At 37.9% G+C, this 25,875-nt stretch overlaps 1 protein-coding gene across 1 annotated transcript in view; it reads right to left on the reverse strand.

The window, feature by feature from the left end:
- The window catches only part of LOC107711798 (signal peptide, CUB and EGF-like domain-containing protein 3), a 113,397-nt gene that overhangs the window by 24,221 nt on the left and 63,301 nt on the right, over positions 1-25,875 (reverse strand). Inside the window, exons 5-9 of the mRNA XM_016516850.1 lie at positions 24,418-24,564; positions 21,752-21,868; positions 15,748-15,798; positions 9,723-9,839; positions 5,092-5,214 (exon numbers count right to left, since the gene is read on the reverse strand). Of these exons, the coding sequence (XP_016372336.1) occupies positions 5,092-5,214; positions 9,723-9,839; positions 15,748-15,798; positions 21,752-21,868; positions 24,418-24,564 (555 nt within the window). The remainder of the gene's footprint in view (positions 1-5,091; positions 5,215-9,722; positions 9,840-15,747; positions 15,799-21,751; positions 21,869-24,417; positions 24,565-25,875) is intronic.

Consider the following 25,875-nt stretch of genomic DNA (forward strand, 5'->3'; position numbering starts at 1 on the left):
TATATATACAGTATATATATATATATATATATATATATATATATATATATACCAGGTGGTTAAGAAAATAACCTTGTCTTCTGAAAATGTTATCAAAATTATGTTTGAGTTTATTATGCTTCATATCAACCAATGGAGTAAGAAAAACAAAACCAATTTTTTTTATGCCACTGGCAGGCATTTTTCTTGTTTTAAGCATAAAGTCACTTCATTTTGTTATATTTTTCATTAATGCAATTTATTTTTATGTATTTTTTCCATGTAATTTTGCTTCTCAAGTAATTGTATCTTCATTCGATTCAGCTTTAAGCAGCTCTTCAGAAAACAACAGTGTCATTATTCAGTTTTTTTGTTTTGTTTTCGTCCAATATTGCCAGTGGCATCAAATCAATGATTTTATTAAATGTCTTGGATCATTGCTATTTGGTTGCTGGGGTTTTCCGGGTCTTTTTTAAGGTTTGGTCCTTCTTTCAGTGCAATTCTATGGGATTTTTACATCATTTTTATCATCTGCCTGACGAAAATCATAAGTCCGATCACTAAGACAAATAATAGCACACATCTCGGCATGATTTGAGAGTTACGAGCTGACAACTCCCAACCCCGAGTATGAGCAAAAGTAAATGGCCCCTAACAATACAACAAGTGAGATATTCTGACTTTTTCACCCCTATAGACCCGGGCATGCGGGTCTCACTTAATCTCACAGCTTAAAACAATGGCATTGTGAGAGCGAAATGACAGCTTCTCTGTTTATAGAGCGGAGATACGGGCTTTATCAGCGACTCCCACCTTCAGAATACTGGGGATCTGATAACACCTCCCCCTAAATACACCTCAGAACGCTCTTAAGAGAGCCAGGAATGTCTCCAGGCTTTCGGAGAGGTGTTGAAGGACGCGTCCTGTCGCTGGGCTGATGACAGCAGGGGAACACTGTGGCTGTTAATCCTCAGATAGAGCAAACAGTCTGTTTACACGCTTCAGCCTCAGCACTCACTCAGCGCCAGCGTCTCGTTTCCTCGTGAAAGATAAGCATAGACGACTGCAGTCTGATTTATAGGACTGATGGAATGATTATTTTGCAAATGCACAACAGGTTATACATTTTCCCACACCAAAAGGGTTTTCTATGCATGCTATGTATGCTTTGCCATTCATGCAAAAATTATTTTGTCTTACTTTCTATTGTAAACATCAAAATATTCTTAAAGCAATATACATTTACATGAGAAGCAAAATGACAGGAGTCTTGTTTTTATGCTCTAAACAAGAAAAAATATCTGTAACACTTTGGTTAAAGCCTTTGTGCTTAATGCATTATAAAGGTATTCCTAATTATATCTTTTCATAAATAATTGTAGTTAAAATGCATTATAATATTTAAAGGTTTGTTTGTCATGAGTTTTAATGCATTATACTTTCTAAATGAATAGATAAGAATTATGAAATATTATAAATGAGGTTTCAATTATTCATGAGATCATATAATGCATTATAAGGTGCATTACAAGGCACAGTTAATTCATCAAAACTACTTTTATAATGCATTGTATATAAAGGCTTTAAGTAAATGTCAGCTGATGGCATAAGAAAAATAAACTTGTTTTCTCAAGTAAATGTATCTTGATTTAAAAATATTTAGATGTTTGTACTGGACAACGACAAAAATACTGAGGAAGAAAATAATTTTTGCAGTGCAAATATCAGACCTTGAGTCTTGGATCTCAAATGCTTTATAGTTCATCAATAATATGTAAATAAGTAAAAATTAATAATTCATTCACAAAATGTCACATGCACTCTAAGATACTTAATATTAACTAGATAAAAAAGTTCGTCAAGACAAACTTTAAGTTGGCTTGAGAAAGCCGGACCAGAAAGTTTGAAAAAGTTTGAAAAGATTAAAAAGTTTAAGAAGTTTAAAAAGTTTTAAAAGCTCAAAGATTGAATGTTTTGAAGGCAATACAGTCTGTAGATAGATAGATAGATAGAATATATAGCATTTCAGTAAGTTGGCTTTCACAAGCCAACTTAATAATACTTAATACTTAAGTAATAATATGGATTTGATAGCATTGACACTACTGGATGAGAATTAAGCTGAATAATAACACTACTGTTTTTTTTAGTGCTGCTTTACAGCTGAATTTGAATTTGTCTCATATTTGATGAAGTTTCCATCATTGATTCTGCTTTTTTCCTGTTTATCACCATGAAGCTGCTTTGAAACATTCTGTATTGTATGAGGTGCTATAGAAATAAAGGTGACTTGACTTGCTAAAGTGCTTAAGGTAATTGAACAAACTCCTACAACTAAGTATGAGCAAAAAATAACAGTGATGAAGACCTCCAGTATAAAGCAGCCAGACTATTCTGTTTTCTCCCGTTCTGGAGTCTATTGTAGACGAGGGCAAAAGGTCATGGATTATTTTATCACTTGACATTCCTTACAACAATGGTTATGGCATTTTAGCAGACAGGAGGAGATGCCCACGCTGCAGCCAAAGTGCTGAGCACAGACCGTTCCCACACTCACCCATATGAGACAAAGAAAAACACAGAGAAGGAACATCAGACGAAGACAGACTCAACTCACACACACACACACACACACAAACACAAACACACACACACACACACACAGACCCACGCACGCACGCACACACTAATATTTAATAAAATAAGTATTTATTATATATAAAATATACATAAAATAGATGTGTATAAAATGATTTAAATATTAAATTATATATAAATAAAAATACACTTATTTCTATCTATCTGTCCGTCCGTCTATCTATCTATCTATCTATCTATCTATCTATCTATCTATCTATCTATCCGTCCGTCCGTCCGTCCGTCCATCATTCTATCTATCTGTCCGTCCGTCCGTCCGTCCATCCATCCATCCATCCATCTATCCGTCCATCCGTCCGTCCATCATTCTATCTATCTATACATCCATCCATCCATCCATCCATCCGTCCGTCCGTCTATCATTCTATCTATCTATCTATCTATCTATCCATCCATCCATCCATCCGTCCGTCCGTCTGTCCGTCCATCATTCTATCTATCTGTCCGTCCGTCCGTCCGTCCATCCATCCATCCATCCATCCATCTATCCATCTATCTATCTATCCGTCCGTCCGTCCGTCTCTCTATAAAGACAGTTCTTTGTCTTTTGTGCACATTTGTTTATCTTGGGCGGATTACAAACTGATGTGGATGTCTCAAAATTGATTTAGGTAATAACAAGATTAAAAATATAGGCCTGTAATATTTTACATTTTGTGGTTCATATCTATAACAATGTGAACATCCTCTCTGATGGGAGCAAGTCATTTTGTTTCTAAGAAATACGCTAACACGTGTTTATAAACACCAATCTGCACAATCTCTATCACAGGTAACAACTTTAACCTCTGTTCCTATTAAGACTACGAGAACGAAAAATACCAAGCATCTCGCGCAGTGAAGTTGTGGTGTATTTAACGCCTGCGCACACACGGTCCATAGTGGAGAGAATTGTGAATGGGGGGAGTATTTTGGGTGTACAGTCATAAGTCGGACTCCGAGGAGCCCTCAACCTCATGTCGTTCCAAACCCATAAGACTCTCTCCGTCCGTCCGTCCGTCCATCTATCTATCTATCTGTCCGTCCGTCCGTCCGTCCGTCCATCCATCCATCCATCTATCCGTCCGTCCGTCCGTCCATCATTCTATCTATCTATACATCCATCCATCCATCCATCCATCCGTCCGTCCGTCTATCATTCTATCTATCTATCTATCTATCCATCCATCCATCCATCCTCTATCTATCTATCCGTCCGTCCGTCCGTCCATCATTCTATCTATCTATCCGTCCGTCCGTCCGTCCGTCCATCATTCTATCTATCTATCTATCCATCCGTCCGGTCCGTCCATCATTCTATCTATCTATCTATCTATCTATCTATCCGTCCATCATTCTATCTATCTTTCTATCCATCCGTCCATCCATCCATCCATCCGTCCGTCCGTCCGTCCGTCCGTCCGTCCGTCCGTCCGTCCGTCCGTCCGTCCGTCCGTCCGTCCGTCCGTCCGTCCGTCCGTCCGTCCGTCCGTCCGTCCGTCCGTCCGTCCGTCCGTCCGTCCGTCCGTCCGTCCGTCCGTCCGTCCGTCCGTCCGTCCGTCCGTCCGTCCGTCCGTCCGTCCGTCCGTCCGTCCGTCCGTCCGTCCGTCCGTCCGTCCGTCCGTCCGTCCGTCCGTCCGTCCGTCCGTCCGTCCGTCCGTCCGTCCGTCCGTCCGTCCGTCCGTCCGTCCGTCCGTCCGTCCGTCCGTCCGTCCGTCCGTCCGTCCGTCCGTCCGTCCGTCCGTCCGTCCGTCCGTCCGTCCGTCCGTCCGTCCGTCCGTCCGTCCGTCCGTCCGTCCGTCCGTCCGTCCGTCCGTCCGTCCGTCCGTCCGTCCGTCTATCTATCTATCTATCTATCCGTCCGTCCGTCCGTCCGTCTATCATTCTATCTGTCCGTCCGTCCGTCTATCTATCTATCTTATAAAATATATCTAAAATACATAATCTATATATATATATATATATATATATATATCTCCAAAAATATGTAATATGTATATTTTATAACTAAAATACACCACATTATGGAAGCTAAACACGAGTGTTTGGTTCAGATACGGTTGAAATGATGCTGTAATGAGATCAACAGGATGCTATAGTGAGAAACCGAATAGACTGACATCAAACCATTGTTTCCAGAAATATTCCCAGTCCTGGTGTGTGTAACAGCGTCAATCGATGAGAGCATTTCAAACACCAGCGAGGGACTGGAGCTGTGCGTTTATAAGACTGGTGTTACCTTAAGTGTTCCCGGTGGGATGACCAAACTAACCTAATAAACCCAGCTGGACCACAAACAGTCTGCCCACAGTATCCAGCAGCAGAGAATCAGTCCAGCACACCACAACCTCATTTGCATTTTTGTCTTGTTTTCCAACAGATAAGAAATCTAAACCTCCTTCAAATGATATGATTGGTCAATGTTCTGTACAGGTTTATGCTTTAACATAAAGATATTTTCATTGGTTAGTTTACCTTGGCACGTCCTCTCATTGGTCAGAAGTTTGTATCCTTTCTTGCAGCTGCATTCAAAGCTGCCAACCGTGTTTCTGCACACATGGTCACACCCGGCGTTGTTCATGCGGCATTCGTCAATGTCTGTACCGAGAGAGAGAGAGAGAGAGCGAGAGAGAGAGAGAGAGTTTGAGCAGATACACATGCACTGGATTAGTGCTGATCCCTTCAGTTCACCGTGATTCAAACCAGCAGCGGAGGATACATGTGAAATAATCAAAAGGTAAAAGGGGTGACTGACCGTAAATATGACAGATTTGTCTGGGCTTAAACTATCAGCTTACTGTTCAAATCAGAAGAAGAGAGGGAGAAAGAAAAGTAAAAAAGAAAAGAAAAGATTTTTCTTTCATATAGAAACGTTACAGAAATGTAAACAATTTGGGGAACCTTACAACATTAAAAACATTTCACATTTAAAAAAAAAAACCCAACAACTTCAGTTTACAGCATAAAAATAATGAATAAATGCAAAAGACTTCAAGACTTCAATCAAATCATTTTGGAGTAATGCTGGAGTTATGTATAGAAAAAAGACAAGACAAGAAAACAAAAGAAAATATAAAAATACATTTTTATAGAAACTGTATAGAAATGTATACAAATTGGAGGAACTTATAAAATCAAATAATTCTTAAGTTTCTTTGATTTATAAGAAAAATAAAACCTTTCAATGTACAGAGTAAGAATAATAAATTACAGAAAATACCTTAACAATAACAGTCACATAATCACATAATTTAGCTCTTCATATTTAAAAAGCAACTATTAAAAGTAATTTCATGTCATCAGAAAATTAAACACATTTTACTCCTAATTAATTTCACCTAAGAATTCACCTCGACCGCAGACTTAATTAAACATAATCAGACTGTTTGTCATTTTGTAAAAGGCAGACTCTGCTTGAATCCTGGGAGCTTTAAGTGTCTTAAATATTGTTAATTTCCTTTCAGGCGCCTGAAAATTTACCAGATAGATTCACTTTATTTTCTGAAGCAACATATTTGAGTCCAAATGTTAAGTCTGTGATATTAAACAGTGGTATTTCTCAAGCACTCCTCTAAAACGAAAAACGAAAACGATTACATTTACGCATTTTGCAGATGCTTTTATCCAAAGCGACTTCCATTGCATCGGGTTTACATCAGTTTTTGTATTCCCTGGGAGTTGAACCCATGACCTCGGCGTTGCTAGCGCCGATCTCTATCGTTTGAGCTACAGGAATCAAAGAAGAGAAGTGAGAAAATGAGGCACGCAGACAAGAAATGAGGAGAGAATAAGAGAAAGGAGCAAATGCGAGAGGACGAGTGGATCGTGAGGGACACACATGGAGCGAATGTGCGGCTTCAGAGTCGCTGCGGGACTCCAACAGGAGGAAGTCTTTCAGGATCGCATCTCCTCTGGCCTGTTCTCTCGGAATCGGGATCAATATGTCATCAGCTTGTCCTGCTTTCCACTGGCTTTGATTGAGCTGCACTGGATGTTTCTGATTACGGCTGAATCATCTGAGTAAATGAGGCGTTCATCTCAGAGAGGCTGCATCATCTGGAGAAAATAACGGCATTAGGAGCAGAAGAAACTCTCGCTCTGGGCCTGAAGGAGGCTCCGTGTCTTCTCGTGCCAGTGCTGTCTGGGGAGGTTTTTCTTTGTTTCTTCTACAGCAGAACTAATAAAACTCAATGTTCTTTTATCGCTCTTGTTAGCGTAACGTTATGAGCGCTAGAGGCGACGCAGGCTCCCAGTCTTGGCCGCACGAACCCGCAAGTCTGCACTTCCAGTTGCTCTTCACCCTTTCGGAAACTCTTTTATTCTTCGTTAAACCCTTTCGTGCTCCCTCGTCTATTTTTCATGCTTCTTTACTTTCTTCAAAAGCAGTCGTTGATTTATATACACTTTTTCTGACATTTTTCTGGGCTACGAGATCAAGCTACGATTGTGGAAATTTCATCTTGGTGGCTGAAAATGTTGGAGTACCACTTACAGAAAAGAAAAGAAAACAAAAGAAATTCTATAGAAATTTTTATAGAAATGTATATAAATTGAGGAACCGTATAAAACCTTATTAAAATATAAAAAAAACTTACGCAGGAAGAATAAATATCTGCAAAAGACCAAAAGACAAAATCAATCACATAATTACAAAATTTAACTCTCCATTTAAAAAAAAATTTAAACTATTTTTTTTTGTCATGACAAAATTAAAATACATTTTATTCCTAAATAATTTCACCTAAGAATTCACTTTGACCACAGGTGTAATAAAAAATAATCAGATTGTGTGTCGTTTTGTAAAAAACAGACTCTGCTTCAATCCTAGGAGCAATATGTGCCTTAAATATAGCTAAAATACCGATAATTTTGCATCACCCACAATAAAATGTAACAGTAAGAAAAGACACAGAAAAGAAAAAGAAAAAGAAAAAAAATTCATAAAATTTATTGAAATTTGTACAAATACAAACCTATATATTATACCTATATATTAACAAAGAATTAAGAATGAATAATAAAAAAAAAAAAAAAAATGTATGCAGTAAAAATAATAAATAATCCTGTACTATAGCAAATAAACAGAAATAGAGGTGTAGAGGTTGCTAACCACCTTTAACCGCCGAAGCATTTGGTGGTTTTTACGTGACGTCAAAATGGTCACATTGGAGAACTCTGAGCTTTCATGAAACGTTCCCAACTTGTAATTACGAGATCTTCAAAGATGTGAACGCTGTTTACAAGTTGAGAACTCATAATTACGGTAATTCAGAAATGACGGCATGCAATAATGAGTCTGGGTGGGAGTTTTCTGATTTTTTGTCTTTGAATTCAAAATCTGCTGAAAGCTCCAGGACTGATCATGATGTGAAACCTTGTCCATGTGAAACGGCATTTTTGCAAAGTAATATGATGAGAAATTTTATCTATCTATCTATCTATCTATCTATCTTATGACCTTACTCTATCATCCATCTTTCCATCCATCCATCCATCCATCCATCCACCTGTCCATCTATCCATCCGTTTATCTATCTATCCATCCATCCATCCATCCATTCGTCCATCCATCCATCTGTCCATCTATCCATCCGTTTATCTATCTATCTATCCATTCATCCATCCGACTATCCATCCATCCATCCATTCGTCCATCCATCCATCCATCCATCATCCATCCGTCCATCCTTCCATCTGCCCATCCATCATACATCCTTCCATCCATCAATCCATCATCCATTCTTACATCCATCCATCCATCTATCTGACTATACATCCATTTGTCCATCAACCCATCTATCCACTCATCCATCCATCATCCATTCTTACATCCATCTGTCTGTCTGTCCGTCCATCCATCCATCCATCCATCCATCATCCATCTTTCCACCCATCATCCGCCAATCCAACCATCCATCCATCCGTCCATCTATCCATTTATCCATCCGACTATCCATCCATTCCTCCATCAATCCATCCTTCCATCTATCCATTCATTCGTCCGTCCATCCATCCAATCCGTCCATCTATCCATTTATCCATCTGACTAGTATCCATCCATTCCTCCATCAATCCATCCTTCCATCTATCCATTCGTATGTCCGTCCATCCATCCATCCATCCATCATCCATCTTTCCACCCATCATCCGCCAATCCAACCATCCATCCATCCGTCCATCTATCCATTTATCCATCCGACTATCCATCCATTCCTCCATCAATCCATCCTTCCATCTATCCATTCGTATGTCCGTCCATCCATCCATCATCCGCCAATCCAACCATCCATCCATCATCCATCCGTCCATCTATCCATTTATCCATCTGACTAGTATCCATCCATTCCTCCATCAATCCATCCTTCCATCTATCCATTTGTCTGTCCATCCATCCATCCATCTGACTATCCATCCATTCGTCCATCAATCCATCTATCCACTCATCCATCCATCATCCATTCTTCCATCCATCTGTCTGTCTATCCGTCCGTCCATCCATCCATCCATCCATCATCCATCTTTCCACCCATCATCCGCCAATCCAACCATCCATCCATCCGTCCATCTATCCATTTATCCATCCGACTATCCATCCATTCCTCCATCAATCCATCCTTCCATCTATCCATTCGTATGTCCGTCCATCCATCCATCCATCCATTCTTCCATCCATCGTTCCATCCATCCGTCTGTGTCCATCCATCCATCCATCCATCATCCGCCAATCCAACCATCCATCCATCATCCATCCGTCCATCTATCCATTTGTCTGTCTGTCCGTCCATCCATCCATCCATCTGACTAGTATCCATCCATTCCTCCATCAATCCATCCATCCATCCTTCCATCTATCCATTTGTCTGTCTGTCCGTCCATCCATCCATCCATCTGACTATCCATCCATTTGTCCATCAATCCATCTATCCATCTTAATCTCTTTCATGTTAAACTACATTTTTCTCATTGACCCCTCAAAACCTGGTTTATAATCTGCTGGGGTTTTATCGCTTCATGCATCATTTTCTCTTTTAACCAGAACAGAAGAATGCATGTCGCTCCTCATTAGGACTGTTAGATTTGTCTGTGAGATTAGAGGATGATCATACCTTTGCAGGTCTTGCGGTCCAACTGTAAGGTGAATCCCACCGGGCAGCTGCAGCGAACTCCAGTCACGGCATCATGACACGTGCTGTCACAGCCTCCGTTATTAACTGCACACGTCTCTGAAAACACACACACACACACACACACACACACACACAACCACACACACACACAGAGCAGCAGTCAGGACAGGAACAGCTTAACACATATGTGGATATTAAACCAAATGAACATCTCGTCTTGCACACTCTGGACAGCTTTGATTAGTCTAGTCATGAACGCAGCACATGCAAGCGAGCAGCAAACGTCTGTCGAACACCTTGCTATTGAGGGTATGAGCGTCGCCCAACAGGGGGGTTAGAGTTCAGCGTTCAGCTAAAGCATCTGTTAAGCAGCAGATTAAAATTTCACAATGACCATGACACTGCATTATAAATATGCATAAACTTGAACTTTGTTAAACTTTGTTGCATCAGCAAGTCTCAAATCACCAACTCTCATTAAAAATAAAATGTCTTCCAGTCACTTTGTACAAATAAACCACCCCTTTAAATGGTAACAACAACAATAATTAATAATAACAACAATAACAAAAACAACAATAATTAATAATAACAACAACAATAATAACAATAATAATAATATGAATAATAATAATTTATTTATTTACTTGTTACTTTCAAGGTTTGGGGTAGTCAATAAAGACAACAATGCCTGAAGAACAACAATAAAAAACCTATTATAAATATTGATGCTTATAAATAAATAAACATTATTATTTAATTGTATTATTTCATTTAATTGTATTATTATTAGTAATAATAATAATAATAACAATAACAATACATAAATAAATAAATAAACATTATTGTTTAATTTTATTGTAATATTTTATTTATTTTAATTGTATTAATACATTAACGACTAAAAACAATTATCTATATCTATATATAATCTATTATATATGATGCTTGTAAAGAAATAGATTAATAATAGTAATAATAATAATTATTATTATTATTAATAACATTATTATTACTAATTCTACTTGATACTTTTAGGATTTGGGGTAGTAAGTAAGTGAGTAAGTAAATACATACATACATACATACATAATGTTGTTGTTATTGTTATTATTATTATTAATTTATTAGTGTTTAGCATAGTCGCAATACAAGAAAAACTAAAAAAAGACTTTTAATCTACTGTATAGTGATATTAATAAATAAAGCAACACACAAAAAAAAATTCTTTCCTTATACTGCTCGCTTAATAATCTAAGCACAATAACTGTCATGAATAAGGGTTTACCACAAAGCTCTGCTGGCATTCATCAGTACAACTTTATAAAAGAGACCGAGAGCGAGCGAGATGTTGGAGGTGGGTGCACCTGAGAGGGTGCAGGTCTGTGTCACAACACGCCTCCGAAATGCTTCGAGATTCACAAACTGCATCCATCTCTGATTATAACGCTTGACATCTATGGATTTGAGAGCTGGAACACGCTCACACACAAAACACTCGCCTTTGTGAGGGGAAATTCTCTCATCTGAAAAGATTTGATTCAGCTGTGTGAGTGGATATAAATATAATCTTTTGATAGAGGAGATGATAAGCGGTGTCTGATTCACTGGGAGACACCTGTGAGCTTACTGAAGCAAGCTTTCCACTAAACTAATGATCCGTGCAGTGAGCAGAGTTAACCATCAAAGCAAAACTCTCGTGTTATTCAGCCGACTGTCTGAAGGAGTCCTCTTTCACGGGTCAACGATACGCTGAATGACATCAGTTCAACATTCAACTGATCCTCTGACATAGTAAATCTAATCTCTAATCAGTTTAACTACATGATTCGATTGTATTAAAACAGCTTACATTAAAACAACCTTACATTTTAATACTTTAAAATTAAAATAATATGAAATATAAAAAAAATAATAATTTAACAATAAATAAATACTTGACAAAGTTGTGCAGAATATCTTGCAGTAAATCACTGTAATCAGTTTTACCATGAAATTATTAATTAACATTAAAACAGCTCATAATCACATTTCAATGCTCTAAAAAACATATTCACAATATTTAAAAAATAATAATAATTTAACATCCATCCATCCATACATACATACATAAATAAATATTTAAATATAAACATTAATAAATACTCTGAAGAATATCTCAAATCACTTTGATCAGTTTTCCATAAAATTATTTATTAACATTAAAACAGCTCATAATTACACACACCTCATGATCTTATATTTTAATACTATTAAAATAAAATATTCAAAATATTTTTAAAAATAAAAAATAATAATAATTTAACCAAAAACTAAACATTTAAATAAAACAAACAAAAAAATATATATAAGCATTAAATTCTCTAAATGAAGCTCTGCAGAATAACTCTATTTTTATTTTAACCGCCTAGCAACCACTCAGAAGCAGATTAGCAAATACTGGGAAGGTTTTCAGGCCAACTCCAACATTACAGCAGCATATTTTTCATGGACACGCGCCATTTAAATGCTCTTAACAAAATCTAAAACTACAGCTTTAGGACCAAAGCAGACCTCATCGAGATACAATTATCATTTCAGCTTTACAGTAGCTTCAGATTGATGTCTGCTGCCAAAGATATCAGGCTCCTCTTGCAGGAGAGAGCTACAAATAAACTATGTTAAGACCTTCTCTGAAGACTTCAAACATCAAGCATCTAACACCATCCTCAGGCAACATAGACGAAGCAGCGGCTGGTTTTTGAGGCACCTGTGCATGCCGAGACCCGTTCAAACCCCTTTTCACTTGTGTCAGAAACACTCAAATGAACAACTCGGCTTTGGTCACATCCCAACACTTAATGCAACCATTATCTCCATAAACTCTTTCTATACGACACTCTTTGAGAGGAGTTAAATGTTAAGAGTGGGAAAACGCACTCATTAACTAGTACCCAGCAGGCCCGTTGCTAATGTAAAACCACCTCCAAGGAAAATTCAGGGAGAAGGATTTTCTACCGAGGCAAAATTCTAGACTGCTCTCAATTAACTGCAATTAGGTCATCTAATGGCTTCCCAGGAGATTGGATCACCTCACCTGCCCTTGTTCTTGCCATTCCGACTGAAACTTTAACCGAATAAGACAGTTGTTAAAAAAAGAAAGTCTCCGTCTGATTTGCATGTGTATTTTGTGTAATAATACATGTAAACCCCAGACTCCGTTGGCATGTTTGTACCGCCATCACTGTAATTGGACGTTTCACCTTACTTAAGCAAAACCATCCACCGACATTCAGCTAGCGCTCAGGAATCCGCTCACAATTGTAAATGTTGCCACAATTAGTTACTGAAAGGGTTGGAACAAGTCGGGAACATGCCCCCAGAGGTAGAGCTATTTGGTAAATATGACAGCTGTTGGCACCGGTCTCTCTCAACCTCAACCAAACACATCGGTCCCCATTAAATCCACTCTGATGTTAACAGGTTGACATGCAAACAAGCTCGTTTTTCAAAAACGCCAATGCTTTCCAAGTCGAGAAAATAGCATGAGCTGACAGAAAGAGAAACAAAGTGAGACGCGTTTTTGGTACTGGGACAAAGGTTGTCCTTGGACATTGGTGTATTTGCTGTGTGCTTATTTCAGGCCGAATAAACAAAATCCCAAGACAAGTGCATTTTACCAATAGCCAGAATGAATATTTAGTGCCAAACCGATGAGTCTCATTTATAATCTCAGAGCTTGTGCAATCAAAAGTGTGCACCCAAAAACAAACGCTTTCATAATTTGAAGTCATGCGTGAGGCACATTGAAAAACGAAGTACGGTGACATGTTATAGCAAGTCCAATTGAATTCCATTGCAAAAATGTATCCCAGGTCACAGTTTTGGGCCAAACCTGACCCATTTTTCTCATAGCAGAGACTTCATTGTTAAAACCTCATTAAACTTGCTTCCTTAGAGAATGGGTGGTTTCCAGTGAAAACGTTGCAAGAAAAGTTTCATTCAGACAATTCAAGAGTAAAACCATTTTAATGGGGGTAAATTGCATTGTGGTGATCTCCTGACTTGCCAGAATGAAGACATTTGCCAAGAACTGGTACAAATGTTGAATTTGGTGCAATAAAGGTTAGTAAGAATTCCAGCATTACCACGTCCACTACTAAAAGAAGTAGCTAATAGAAAGCAAGCTAGATAAAACTGACTTGTTTTCAAAATGGTAAACCATTTTAATGGGGGTAAATTGCATTGTGGTGATCTCCTGACTTGCCAGAATGGAGAAATTTGCCAAGAATTGGTGCAAATGTTGAATTTGGTGAGATAAAGGTTAGTAAGAATTCCAACATTACCACATCCACTACTAAAAGAAGTAGCTAATAGAAAGCAAGCTAGATAAAACTGACTTGCTTTCAAAATGGTAAACCATTTTAATGGGGTTAAATTGCATTGTGATGATATCCTGACTTGCCAGAATGGAGAAATTTGCCAAGAATTGGTGCAAATGTTGAGATCCAGCATAACCATGCCCATTTTAATGGGAGAAAATGGCATTGTGGTGATCTCCTGGCTTGCCAGAATGGAGAAACTGGCCAAGAATTAGTGCAATAAAGGTTAGTAAGGGTTCCAGCATAACCACATCCACTATGAAAAGACATAGCCAATAGGAATTAACCTAGAGAAATGTTCATATTTACCATTGGGTAAACCATTTTAATGGGGGTAAATGACATTGTGGTGGCCTCCTGACTTGCAAGAATGAAAAAACTGGTCAATAATTGGTGAAAATGTTGAAATTGGTGCGATAATGGTTAGTAAAAGTTTCAGCATAACCACAACCACTATTGAAAGAAGTAGCCAATATGAAGCAAGCTAGAGAAAATGACTTATTTGCCATTAGGTAAACCATTTTAATTGGAGTAAATGGCATTGTAGTGATCTCCTGACTTGCCGGAATGGATAAATTGGGCAAGAATTGGTGAAACTGCTGTAATAAAGATTCTAGCAAAACCACGCCCACAACTAAAAGATGTAGCTAATAGAAAGCAAGATAAAGTAACTGACTTATTTTCCAAATGGTAAACCATTTTAACGGGGGTAAATTGCATTTTGTTTATCTCCTGCAAATGTTGAAATTGGTGCGATAAAGGTTCGTAAGAGTTCCGGCATAACCACGCCCACTACTGAAAGAAGTAGGAAGCAAGTTAGAGAAATTGGCTTATTTACCAATGGATTAACCATTTTAATGGGAGTAAATGGCATTGTGGTGATCTCCTGACTTGCCAGAATGGAGAAACTGGCCAAGAATTGGTGATCTCCTGACTTGCCAGAATGGAGAAACTGGCCAAGAATTAGTGCAATAAAGGTTAGTAAGGATTCCAGCATAACCACATCCACTATGACAAGAAGTAGCCAATAGGAATTAACCTAGAGAAATGTTCATATTTACCATTGGGTAAACCATTTTAATGGGGGTAAATGACATTGTGGTGGCCTCCTGACTTGCAAGAATGAAGAAACTGGTCAATAATAGGTGAAAATGTTGAAATTGGTGCGATAATGGTTAGTAAATGTTTCAGCATAACCACACCCACTATTGAAAGAAGTAGCCAATATGAAGCAAGCTAGAGAAACTGACTTATTTACCTTTGGGTAAACCATATCAATGGGGGTAATTTGCTTTGTGATTGTCTCCTGATTTGCCAGAATAGAGAAGTTAGCCAAGAATTGGTGCAAATGTTGAAATTGCTGCGATAAAAGTTAGTAGGCATTCTAGCATAACCACGGCTATTATTAAGGGAAGTAGCCAATAGGAAACAAGCTACAGAAACTGACATATTCACCATTGGGTAAACTATTTTAATGGAGGTAAATTGCCTTGTGGTGATCCCCTGGCTTCTCAGAATGGAGAAATTTGCCAAGAATTGGTGCAATTGGTGCGATAAAGGTTAGTAAGAGTTCCAGCATAACCACGCCCACTATTGAAAGAAGTAGCCAATAGGAATCAAGCTAGAGAAATGGTCATATTTACCATTGGGTAACAGCTCTGGCTGCAGTGGCTGATGAGGGGTACTTCGTTCCTCTGCATACACACACACACACACACACACACATTACAAAAACACTGCTTAGTCTTCCAAGATTGACTTTATAAACTGTATAAAACACCCTGGCCAGTCAAATTAGTTTTTAGTTGCCCTAGTACTCATAATGACCCTTTTATGAGGCTACAGGAGCAACTGAGTTCATAAACTCCCTGTCAAAAGGCCAGCTTAAACCAACCCAAGGTTGTGTACTGATTGTAGTTGGTTTAAGCTGGTTTAGAGCCCATTAAACCGTCAAACTAGGTGAGCCTGAGCAGTCCAACATGATGTTTAACATGGTGTTAAATCAGTTTCGTACACTTTCGTACAAAGAGCAACAAGGCAGAGTGTTAGTCTTCTCATGCATCGACAAGACAACACTCTCAACACAGAGCAGATAGATGCAGACCGGTTAGTGTAAGAGAGTTTTACCAAATAACAAAGCCCATTGAACTGAACTGCTTATGAAACAAATGGTTTTAACAATATGATGCCTGGGGATTGTGTGTACCAGCCAGATGTGAACATCTGTTTCAGATTAGCATCTCTCTCAGGCTAAGAATCTCCACAACCCTTTTGTTTGCTAAGTGTCTTACTTCTGCGGAAATGTTCGTACAAATCCGCTGGCTTATGCGGAGGGCTTGGGTATGTCGTTTGATTATAGGATCGCATGAAGATGCCTGGACCCATGTGGAAAAACACTTAGCGGTTAGGTGTTAGCTGTTAGCGTTTTCACATTCTGTTTGGATATATTAAGAGTGAATTCCACTGGAAAGTGAGCATCACTTACTACTTGCTCGGAAAGTATTCAGACCCCCTTAAATTTTTCACTCTTTGTTATATTGCAGCCAGGATATATTAAGAGTGAATTCCACTGGAAAGTGAGCATCACTTACTACTTGCTACGAAGAGAAAGGTTCAAGGCATAACTACTATAGATGACTGTTTCCACAAAACTGTTTTCAACATTGCTAAAAAATCAGCATATTAGAATGATTTCTGAAGGAGCATGAGACACTGAAGACTGGAGTAATGATGCTGAAAATTCAGCTTTGATCACAGGAATAAATTACATTTGAAAATATATTCAAATATTAAACAGTTATTTGAAATTGTAATAACTTTTCACAATATTACCGTTTTACTGTATTTTCTAACAAATAAATGCAGCCTTGCTGAGCACAAAAGATTTCCCTAAAAATACATAAAAAAATCTTAATGATTCCAAACTTTTGAGTGCAATTCAAATGATTTCAAATAGTAAATTTGATCTGTCTACAAAGAGCGCCATTATCCATTGACGGCCATTAAAAAGTAGTTGTGCTTTCTGACTGCATAAATTGTGTGCAAATAACATTAAAACCTCAAGTCGCTAATTGGAGCGTGTATGACTGAAACTGCCATTGAGATGAATGGGAATGCTAACGCATTGCTCTCTTCAGGTATTTTTTGTCAATACTTGTGGATGTGTGATAGTGTTTGTTTTATTGCCATCCCTTCCGCTCATTGTGCGGTTTCAAACCAAACCTGTTTGGCAAAGCGACAGATTGAGAAGGATGAAAGCCGTATAAAGTGCAAAAGTAATCAGAGCGACCGAAATCCATCCCCACTGGAGAAAAGCAGTCAATGAGGATGAAGAGAGAGGGTTAGAGAATAGATGAAGTAGCTCAAGGAACAGAAAAGCCACCCAGTGAGATCAGAGTGATTGATTTTACTCTACCAATGTGCCATTGCGAGATTAAAGTCCGAGAGCTATTCCGCAGAGCCGTGAATCAAAGGATGTTCGGTTAAAAAAATGAGCAGAGATCACTTAGAAGCTATTCTGAGCTAAATTGCTCATAAGGATCCTATTGTATTAATGAGGTCTGACAAACGAAAATACAGGCGATCTGATTCATTGATGTAAATGCTAAGCTATTTCTGCCGTCGGGGCGAATCCAACCAGAGATGCTAAAGTGTTGGTCAGACTCCAGTCACTGACCAAATCACTGCAATGGCATCTGAAAATGTCTTTAACACATGCTACGTCTGGTCTTCTGAACTGTTTCTTTCTTAATATGCTGTAAACAAAGCGAGTGGGAAAAACACAGTGAGATGGCAAGACTTAAAAAGAATGAAAAACGAAAGCTTGTGCTGAATGTTTCTTCAACTTGGACAGTTTTGACCATGTGGACGTTTAGAAAATCAATTCTCTAAAATACACTCTGACTAGCTGAAGTTGAAGTATCACCAACTAGGAAGAATTCTTATTTTCTTCTAATTCTTAGTCCTTTTGTTGCTATAATACATTTAAATGAAATAGATCTGATAATAGATCTAAAAAATACATTTGAAAAAAATCGAATAAATTCATAATATTTATATTATTTACACATATTTACAATATAAAAATATTCTGATTATGTTTAATAACTGTAATACTATTATTAATTATATTTTAATTTTAAATTATTATTTAATAATTATTTAATAATTAGTAGTAGTATTATTTTTGATATTTTATTAAAAAAATTAAGCTAATGAGAAATTATTAATAAAATGATAACAGGTCAAAACCAAAATTGTATAAATTGTAATATTATTATTATTATTATAATTATTATTAGGCCATAAATACACAGAAATATTTTCAGTATAGAAATATTTTCAGTATCTTCTTTGTTTTTTATGTTTTTGTTTGTTTTTGCTAATTTCTTATTTGTTTTATTTCTTAATAATAATAATAATTATAGAAATAATATCATTTAATTAAACTAAATTAAAATTAAAATAATATTAAAATTATTTTAATATTTCATTTTATTAACTTAATATTATTAAATTAAATAGCATTAAACTGATTAAAAGTAACAGTAAAGACATTTGTAATTTTACAAAGATTTCTATTACTATTACACTAAAGACAAGATGAAAATTGCTGTAAAGCTGAAAATTCTGCGTTTCATCACAGAAATAAAGTATATTTCAAAATATATTAAACTATAAGAAAGTTTTTTTAAATTGTAATAATTTTTCACAATATTGCTGTTTTTACTGTATTTTTGATCAAATAAATGCAGCCTCAGTGAGCATAAAAGGCTCAAAAACATGAAAATCTTTCGTACTTCAAGTATATATAGACATATACTTTTTTTAACATTATATATTTTACTATTGCATTTAAAAAGTAGCAAGAAATAATAAAGGCATGCAATAAAAAGTTTCCAAGAAAGTTTAAATGTGACTTTCATCAGTCATAAGTTCTAAAACTCGACCTCCGGGACACAGAAGTGCCTGTCGTTGAAGAAACATCCATCCAGCCTCTCTCCACACCTTCTCTTATCATGCGAATGGTTTCCATCTCCTCAGGGGATTGTGGGTAGGCCACATCAATTACTCTGTGACTCCAACCCATCGCTCAACAGGGGCTCATTAATAAGTTCAGCTTGTTTTATTGTGGCTTTCTGGCCTATTAGAGCTCGTGAGAGAGCGACCCGGCGACCGCAGCCCAGCCTTGGGCAAGCGGCTCGATCTGGATTCCTGCGGGGCGAAATGTGCGACCCTGACATTCACCGCAGCCCTCTGGCCTCTGCGGCCTGCGCTTTACTCAGCAGAGCGCTCGGTTTGGTCTTCGGGGGCCGTCAGACAAGCCAGACGTCTCATTTGCGGCGCTGCTGGCAGGTTTCGGGGGGAACGGAGGGGTAATAATAGGGCGTCTGAGTGAGACCTTGACATAAGAGCTGAATCCAGAGTAAAAGAGGCGTGCAAGAAACACATCAGAAGCCAAACTAACCGCCGCTCGCTCTGGAAACAAGGTCCCTGACGTTGAGGCTGAATGCTGAAATGCTGATTTTAAAGCTCTGTCTTCGAGAGCGTGTGCATGTTTGTTTCTGTTTGGATGTGGCCGGATGTGAAGCCGGTTGCTAACTTCAGGATTCATAATGCCATCCTGAAGTCTGCGGGGCCGCTTGTTTTATGACTTTTCCAACTATTACAGCCGACGCTCCCAAGATCCATTTTCAGCTTCAGAGTACAAAAAACACAGATAAAAAGTGTCTTTTTTATGAGCATCAGTTTCTGTCGCTCACTCGCGGTAATATTGGCATTTGAGTTCAGCGTGACTAAACGACAAAGTATTAAATATTATTATATTTATTTTTGTATTAACAAAAATACAAAAATGATGGGTGAACCTCACAACAAATGTCCAGATCATAGTACAAAAAGAGAGAGAAACAAAATATCAATACATTTGAACAATTTTTTACATTTAAATAGAAATGCTAATAGATCTAATAATATTATAAAAATCTTATGCATTTATAAACAATACATTTAGAATGTAGTATTTAAAAATAATTTATTATTGATTAGTAGTAGTAGTAGTAGCATGCTATTATTATTATGATTATTATTATTATTACTATCATTAAGCTAAGGACAATTAATCAAAAATTAATAACTGATCTAAAAACAACAACAACAATAATTTACTGATTATTATTTGTAATAATAATAACAATATTAATAATAATAATAATAATACGCTTATGATACATAAGTAAAATATTATTATTATTATTGTTATTATTATTATGCTAATGATACATTAACCAAATTCATTATATAATACTTATTATATAATAAATTAATAAAGTATTATTATTATTATTATTATTAAATTTTCTATATATTATCTATATATACGGTAGAAAATCATTCTACTCTCTAAATAAAACATACATAACAATGAATCATCGTATAATCTATCTCTCTCTCTTTTTAAATTATTATTATTTTTATTTTTTTTTAGATATTTTAGATATTTAGGTATTTTCTTCGATATTCAAATTTAGCATCACGTGTAATTCAGACCTGGTGTAAACAGATGCAAGTCTGCTGTGGATTGCTACAGGTAGTCATTCATAAATCAGTGATCAGTAATACAGAGGTCTGCTGTGATTGGCTGCAGAAATACAAAGCAAAGCTGCGATTGGCTAAAGAGGTGCACAGAACAGCTTTGATTGGCACACACATACACACACTTATTATTCAGGCCATAAAGCTGCTGTGTGTCATTTTTTGGATCTTAAAACACTAAAATAATTAAACTATAAAGAAACAATCTTTATTCATTTGGTGATGCTAACGGCTCATACATCACACACTGCAGCTTTAAACAGCATTATGACCAATCAGTGCTTTTTAATAACGTGAAAAGTTGACGGGAAATGTGTTCAGTGAATCAAGCAAGCAAGGTTAAGCAGAAAAAAGACAACTAGAACAGGAAAGCACATAACTCTTCACATTCAGTGATCTTTATTTCCTAAGTTTGATATATGCTCAAATACATCAAGTCTATATCTCATGCGTAAGTGTCTTTTTGCGCTCAACTTTCAGTTTATAGCTCCCACAATGCCTGTAAATCCTCCACTGTGACTAGACTAATGGAAACACTAACATATGCATGTAAATGACACGTAACTAAAGGACAATGTGCTCACTGTAAAACATTAGAGATGCACAGAACAGTCATTTCTCACTGTACGTTCTGAACATCGCGTGAAGCTCGGAGATTTGGTTCCACCACATAAAATCAACTCTGGACTTCACAGAACATTAAGTTCGGATTTTCCATCAGAAGTCTCTTAAAGCCAATGCTTTTGCTTTAACAATGTCTGGAGTTCACTAGGAAGTCAATGTGAAATCAAAATCAACCCTATTCACTAAACGAACCCCTAAGCAATTCATCAATGCACATTATTTGTTTCAGCGAAACATCATAATCTCTGAAACTATTTTCTTTTTGGTTGACGTCACCGATCGCCTTTATTTTTTGTCTTCTAGTGACAACTTTTTCAAGTCTAATCAGAGTCCTCTGGATAACGCTGGTGAAGACTGTCAGAAGTGTTGAGTGTAGTTGCAGCAGCTGGCCAGGTGGAGTGCTGTGGTGGTGTAGAGGGTGTAACTCACCTACACAGGTCTTCCCATCAGAGTGAAGCGCAAACTTCATGTGACACGAACACCTGGGCCCATGGTCCATCTCCTCACAGATGTGCTGACAACCACCGTTACCATAGTTACACGTCACTAAACCAGAACAACAGCAGGATTAGAGATCACTAACCGTTTCCAACCATCATTTATCCATCCATCCATCATTCTGTCCATCCATCTATTCATGCATCCTTCTGTCCATCTATCCATCCATCCATCCAACTATCATTCCATTTATCAATCCATCGTTTTGTCCATCCATTAATCATCCATTCATGCATCATTCTGCCTATCCATCCATCATTTTGTCTATCCATCCATTCATTGATCGTTCTGTCCATCCATCCATCTCTTCATGCATTGTTCTGTCCATCCATCCATCCATCCATCATTCTATCCATCATCCATCCATCCGTCCATCCATCTATCCATTGTTCTGTCCATCCATTCATTCATCATCCATCTATTCATTCATGCATCGTTCTGCCCATCCATCTATGCATCTATCCATCTATCCATCTATCTATTCATCCATCATTCTGTCTATCCATTCATTCATGCATCATTCTGCCCATCCATCCATCATTCTGTCCATCCATCCATCCATGCGTCATTCTGTCCATCCATCCATTCATCCATCATTCTGTCCGCCCACCTGTCCATCCATTCAGGCATCGTTCTGTCCATCTATCCATTCATGTATCGTTCTGTCCATCCATCCATTCATCCATCATTCTGGGCATCCATCCATTCATCCACACATCTATCATCTATCTATCCATCCATCCATTGTTCTGTCCATCCATTCACTCTTCCATCTATCGATCCTCAATTCATGTGTCATTCTGTCATCCATCCATCCATCCATCCATCCAACTATTATTCCATTTATCAATCCATTGTTTTGTCCATCCATCCATCATCCATTCATGCATCATTCTGCCTATCCATCCATAATTTTGTCTATCCATTCATTCATTGATCGTTCTGTCCATTCATCCATCCCTTCATGCATTGTTCTGTCCATCCATCCATCCATCCATCCATCCATCATTCTATCCATCATCCATCCATCCATCTATCCATTGTTCTGTCCATCCATTCATTCATCATCCATCTATTCATTCATGCATCGTTCTGCCCATCCATCTATGCATCTATCCATCTATCCATCCATTGGTCTGTCTATCCATTCATTCATGCATCATTCTGCCCATCGATCCATCATTCTGTCCATCCATCCATTCATGCGTCGTTCTGTTCATCCATCCATTCATCCATCATTTTGTCCACCCACCTATCCATCCATTCATGCGTCGTTCTGTCCATCTATCCATTCATCCATCATTCTGTGCATCCATCCATTCATCCACGCATCTATCCATCTATCTATCTATCCATTGTTCTGTCCATCCATTCACTCTTCCATCTATCGATCCTCAATTCATGTGTCATTCTGTCCATCCACCCATTCATGCAACATTATGTCCATCTATCCATCTATCTATCCATCCATCCATTGTTCTGTCCATCCATTTATTCATCCATCCATCCCATCCATTGATGCATCGTTCTGCCCATCCACCCATCTATCTATTAGGGCTGTGCAATTAATCGCATGCGATTGTCATGCGCATCTCGTCAGTAAAGCGGGTTCTGTGATTAGTAGTAAATCTCCATCACCTGCTTTCAGATGGAGCGGCATTTACTACACAGAGCGAGCGTTCAGTGACAAGCTACGCAAAATCGTGTTCATAATCACAGGCGATTCGATCTGCGATAATGAACGCGATATTGCCTAATTGTCAGTGAACTATGACTCTGTGTAGTAAATGCCGCTCCATCTGAAAGCAGGTGAAGGAGATTTACTACTAATTCTATCCATCCATCCATTGTTCTGTCCATCCATTCACTCTTCCATCTATCGATCCTCAATTCATGTGTCATTCTGTCATCCATCCATCCATCCATCCATCCAACTATTATTCCATTTATCAATCCATTGTTTTGTCCATCCATCCATCATCCATTCATGCATCATTCTGCCTATCCATCCATAATTTTGTCTATCCATTCATTCATTGATCGTTCTGTCCATTCATCCATCCCTTCATGCATTGTTCTGTCCATCCATCCATCCATCCATCCATCCATCATTCTATCCATCATCCATCCATCCATCTATCCATTGTTCTGTCCATCCATTCACTCTTCCATCTATCGATCCTCAATTCATGTGTCATTCTGTCATCCATCCATCCATCCATCCATCCAACTATTATTCCATTGACAAGCTACGCAAAATCGTGTTCATAATCACAGGCGATTCGATCTGCGATAATGAACGCGATATTGCCTAATTGTCAGTGAACTATGACTCTGTGTAGTAAATGCCGCTCCATCTGAAAGCAGGTGAAGGAGATTTACTACTAATCACAGAACCGGCTTTACTGACGAGATGCGCATGACAATCGCATGTGATTAATTGCACAGCCCTACTATCTATGCATCTATCCATCCATCTAATCATTCATCCATCCACCCACCCATAAAAAAGGTAGGAAAATGCTCAAATGCTTCTAATATTCCCATGGGGAGTGTGTATGTAATTTCTCTTGCTGATGAACTGTGATTTGACTCACATTTACAGTCTCGGTTGTTCTTGGTGAGCTGAAATCCAGGTCTGCACTCACAGGCGATGCCTCCTTTGGGTGTCTCTCTGCAAATGTGGGCACAGCCGTGATTTTTATCCATGCAGGTGGGCACTTCTTTAGTTCCATTAAAACGCACTGCAGAACAAAGAAAGAGGAAAATATACACCCTTGCTGAATAAAAGTATGAATTCCTTTGCTAAAAAATATTACTGGCCTCAATTTTTTGAACAGTAGAGCATATGCATATACAAAATGAAACATATTCTGATTGGCTCAAAATTTTCACTCTCAGAAAAAAGACAGAAAAACTTGGACATTTTAAACTTTTGTCACTTCTGGTTAGGAAACATTTAAGCTACTCTCAGGAACAGTAGCTTTGGGATTTCCTTCAGTTTACCCAAAAGTACACAAACATTCCTGTGAACGTACAGTATACTAAAATATACACACTAGTTTGGTTTGCAGCATATACAAGACTCACAGCTCAGTTAAAGAGCGTTCGTACGTCTAGTTCTGCTCGGTGAGAAAAGTACCAGTCGTTCAGAACCAGAGAACCAGCCCAAACCCGTGGTGAGTGTTGCTTTTCTTTGCCTGACCCCAGATCAGAATCATGTTCAGCAGTGTTTGAACAGTAAGAGGAGAATGAAAGCACCCCACTGACTTCAGACCCCAGGACGCATCTGTGTCAACAGACCCACGGCACCCTGGGAAAGCAGCAGAAAGAGCTGCAGGGAGCTGAAGGGAGCATCAGTATCCAAGGTTATATGAGAGAACAGCTTATATCACATTTATCTGACAGGGGCCACGTATATACGCAGCCAAACTTTGAGAAAGCAACTTTACAGGAAAAACATGTCAAGATAAAATGATTTGTTCTTGAAAGCAATGAAAAATTAAAGGAACACTCCACTATTTTTGAAAATAGGCTCATTTTCCAACTCCCTAGAGTTAAACAGTTGAGTTTTACCATTTTCGAATCCATTTAGCCGATCTCCGGGTCTGGAGGTAGCACTTTTAGCTGTAGCTTAGCATAGATCATTGAATCTGATTAGACCGTTAGCATCTCGCTCAAAAATGACCAAAGAGTTTCTATATTTTTCCTATTTAAAACTGGACTCTTCTGTAGTTACATCGTGTACTAAGACCGACGGAAAATGAAAAGTTGCGATTTTCTAGGCCGATATGGCCTCTCATTCCGGCGTAATAATCAAGAACTTTGCTGCCATACCATGGGTGCAGCAGGCGCAATGATATTACAGAGCGCCTGAAAATAGGCTTATTGGAAGTTACCTAGCTGGGACTATTTTCAGGCGCTGCGTAATATCATATTACTATTTGAATAATATCATATTACGATTAATATCATAAAATACTATTTGAACTATTGATCTCAAAGATGCTAATCAGCACATGGTTAGCTAGCACAGTTCTGAACAGTTGTACACA

The sequence above is a fragment of the Sinocyclocheilus rhinocerous genome, unplaced genomic scaffold (genome assembly GCF_001515625.1).
Source record: "Sinocyclocheilus rhinocerous isolate Xijiao unplaced genomic scaffold, SAMN03320098_v1.1 scaffold1409, whole genome shotgun sequence".
Lineage (NCBI taxonomy): Eukaryota > Metazoa > Chordata > Actinopteri > Cypriniformes > Cyprinidae > Sinocyclocheilus > Sinocyclocheilus rhinocerous.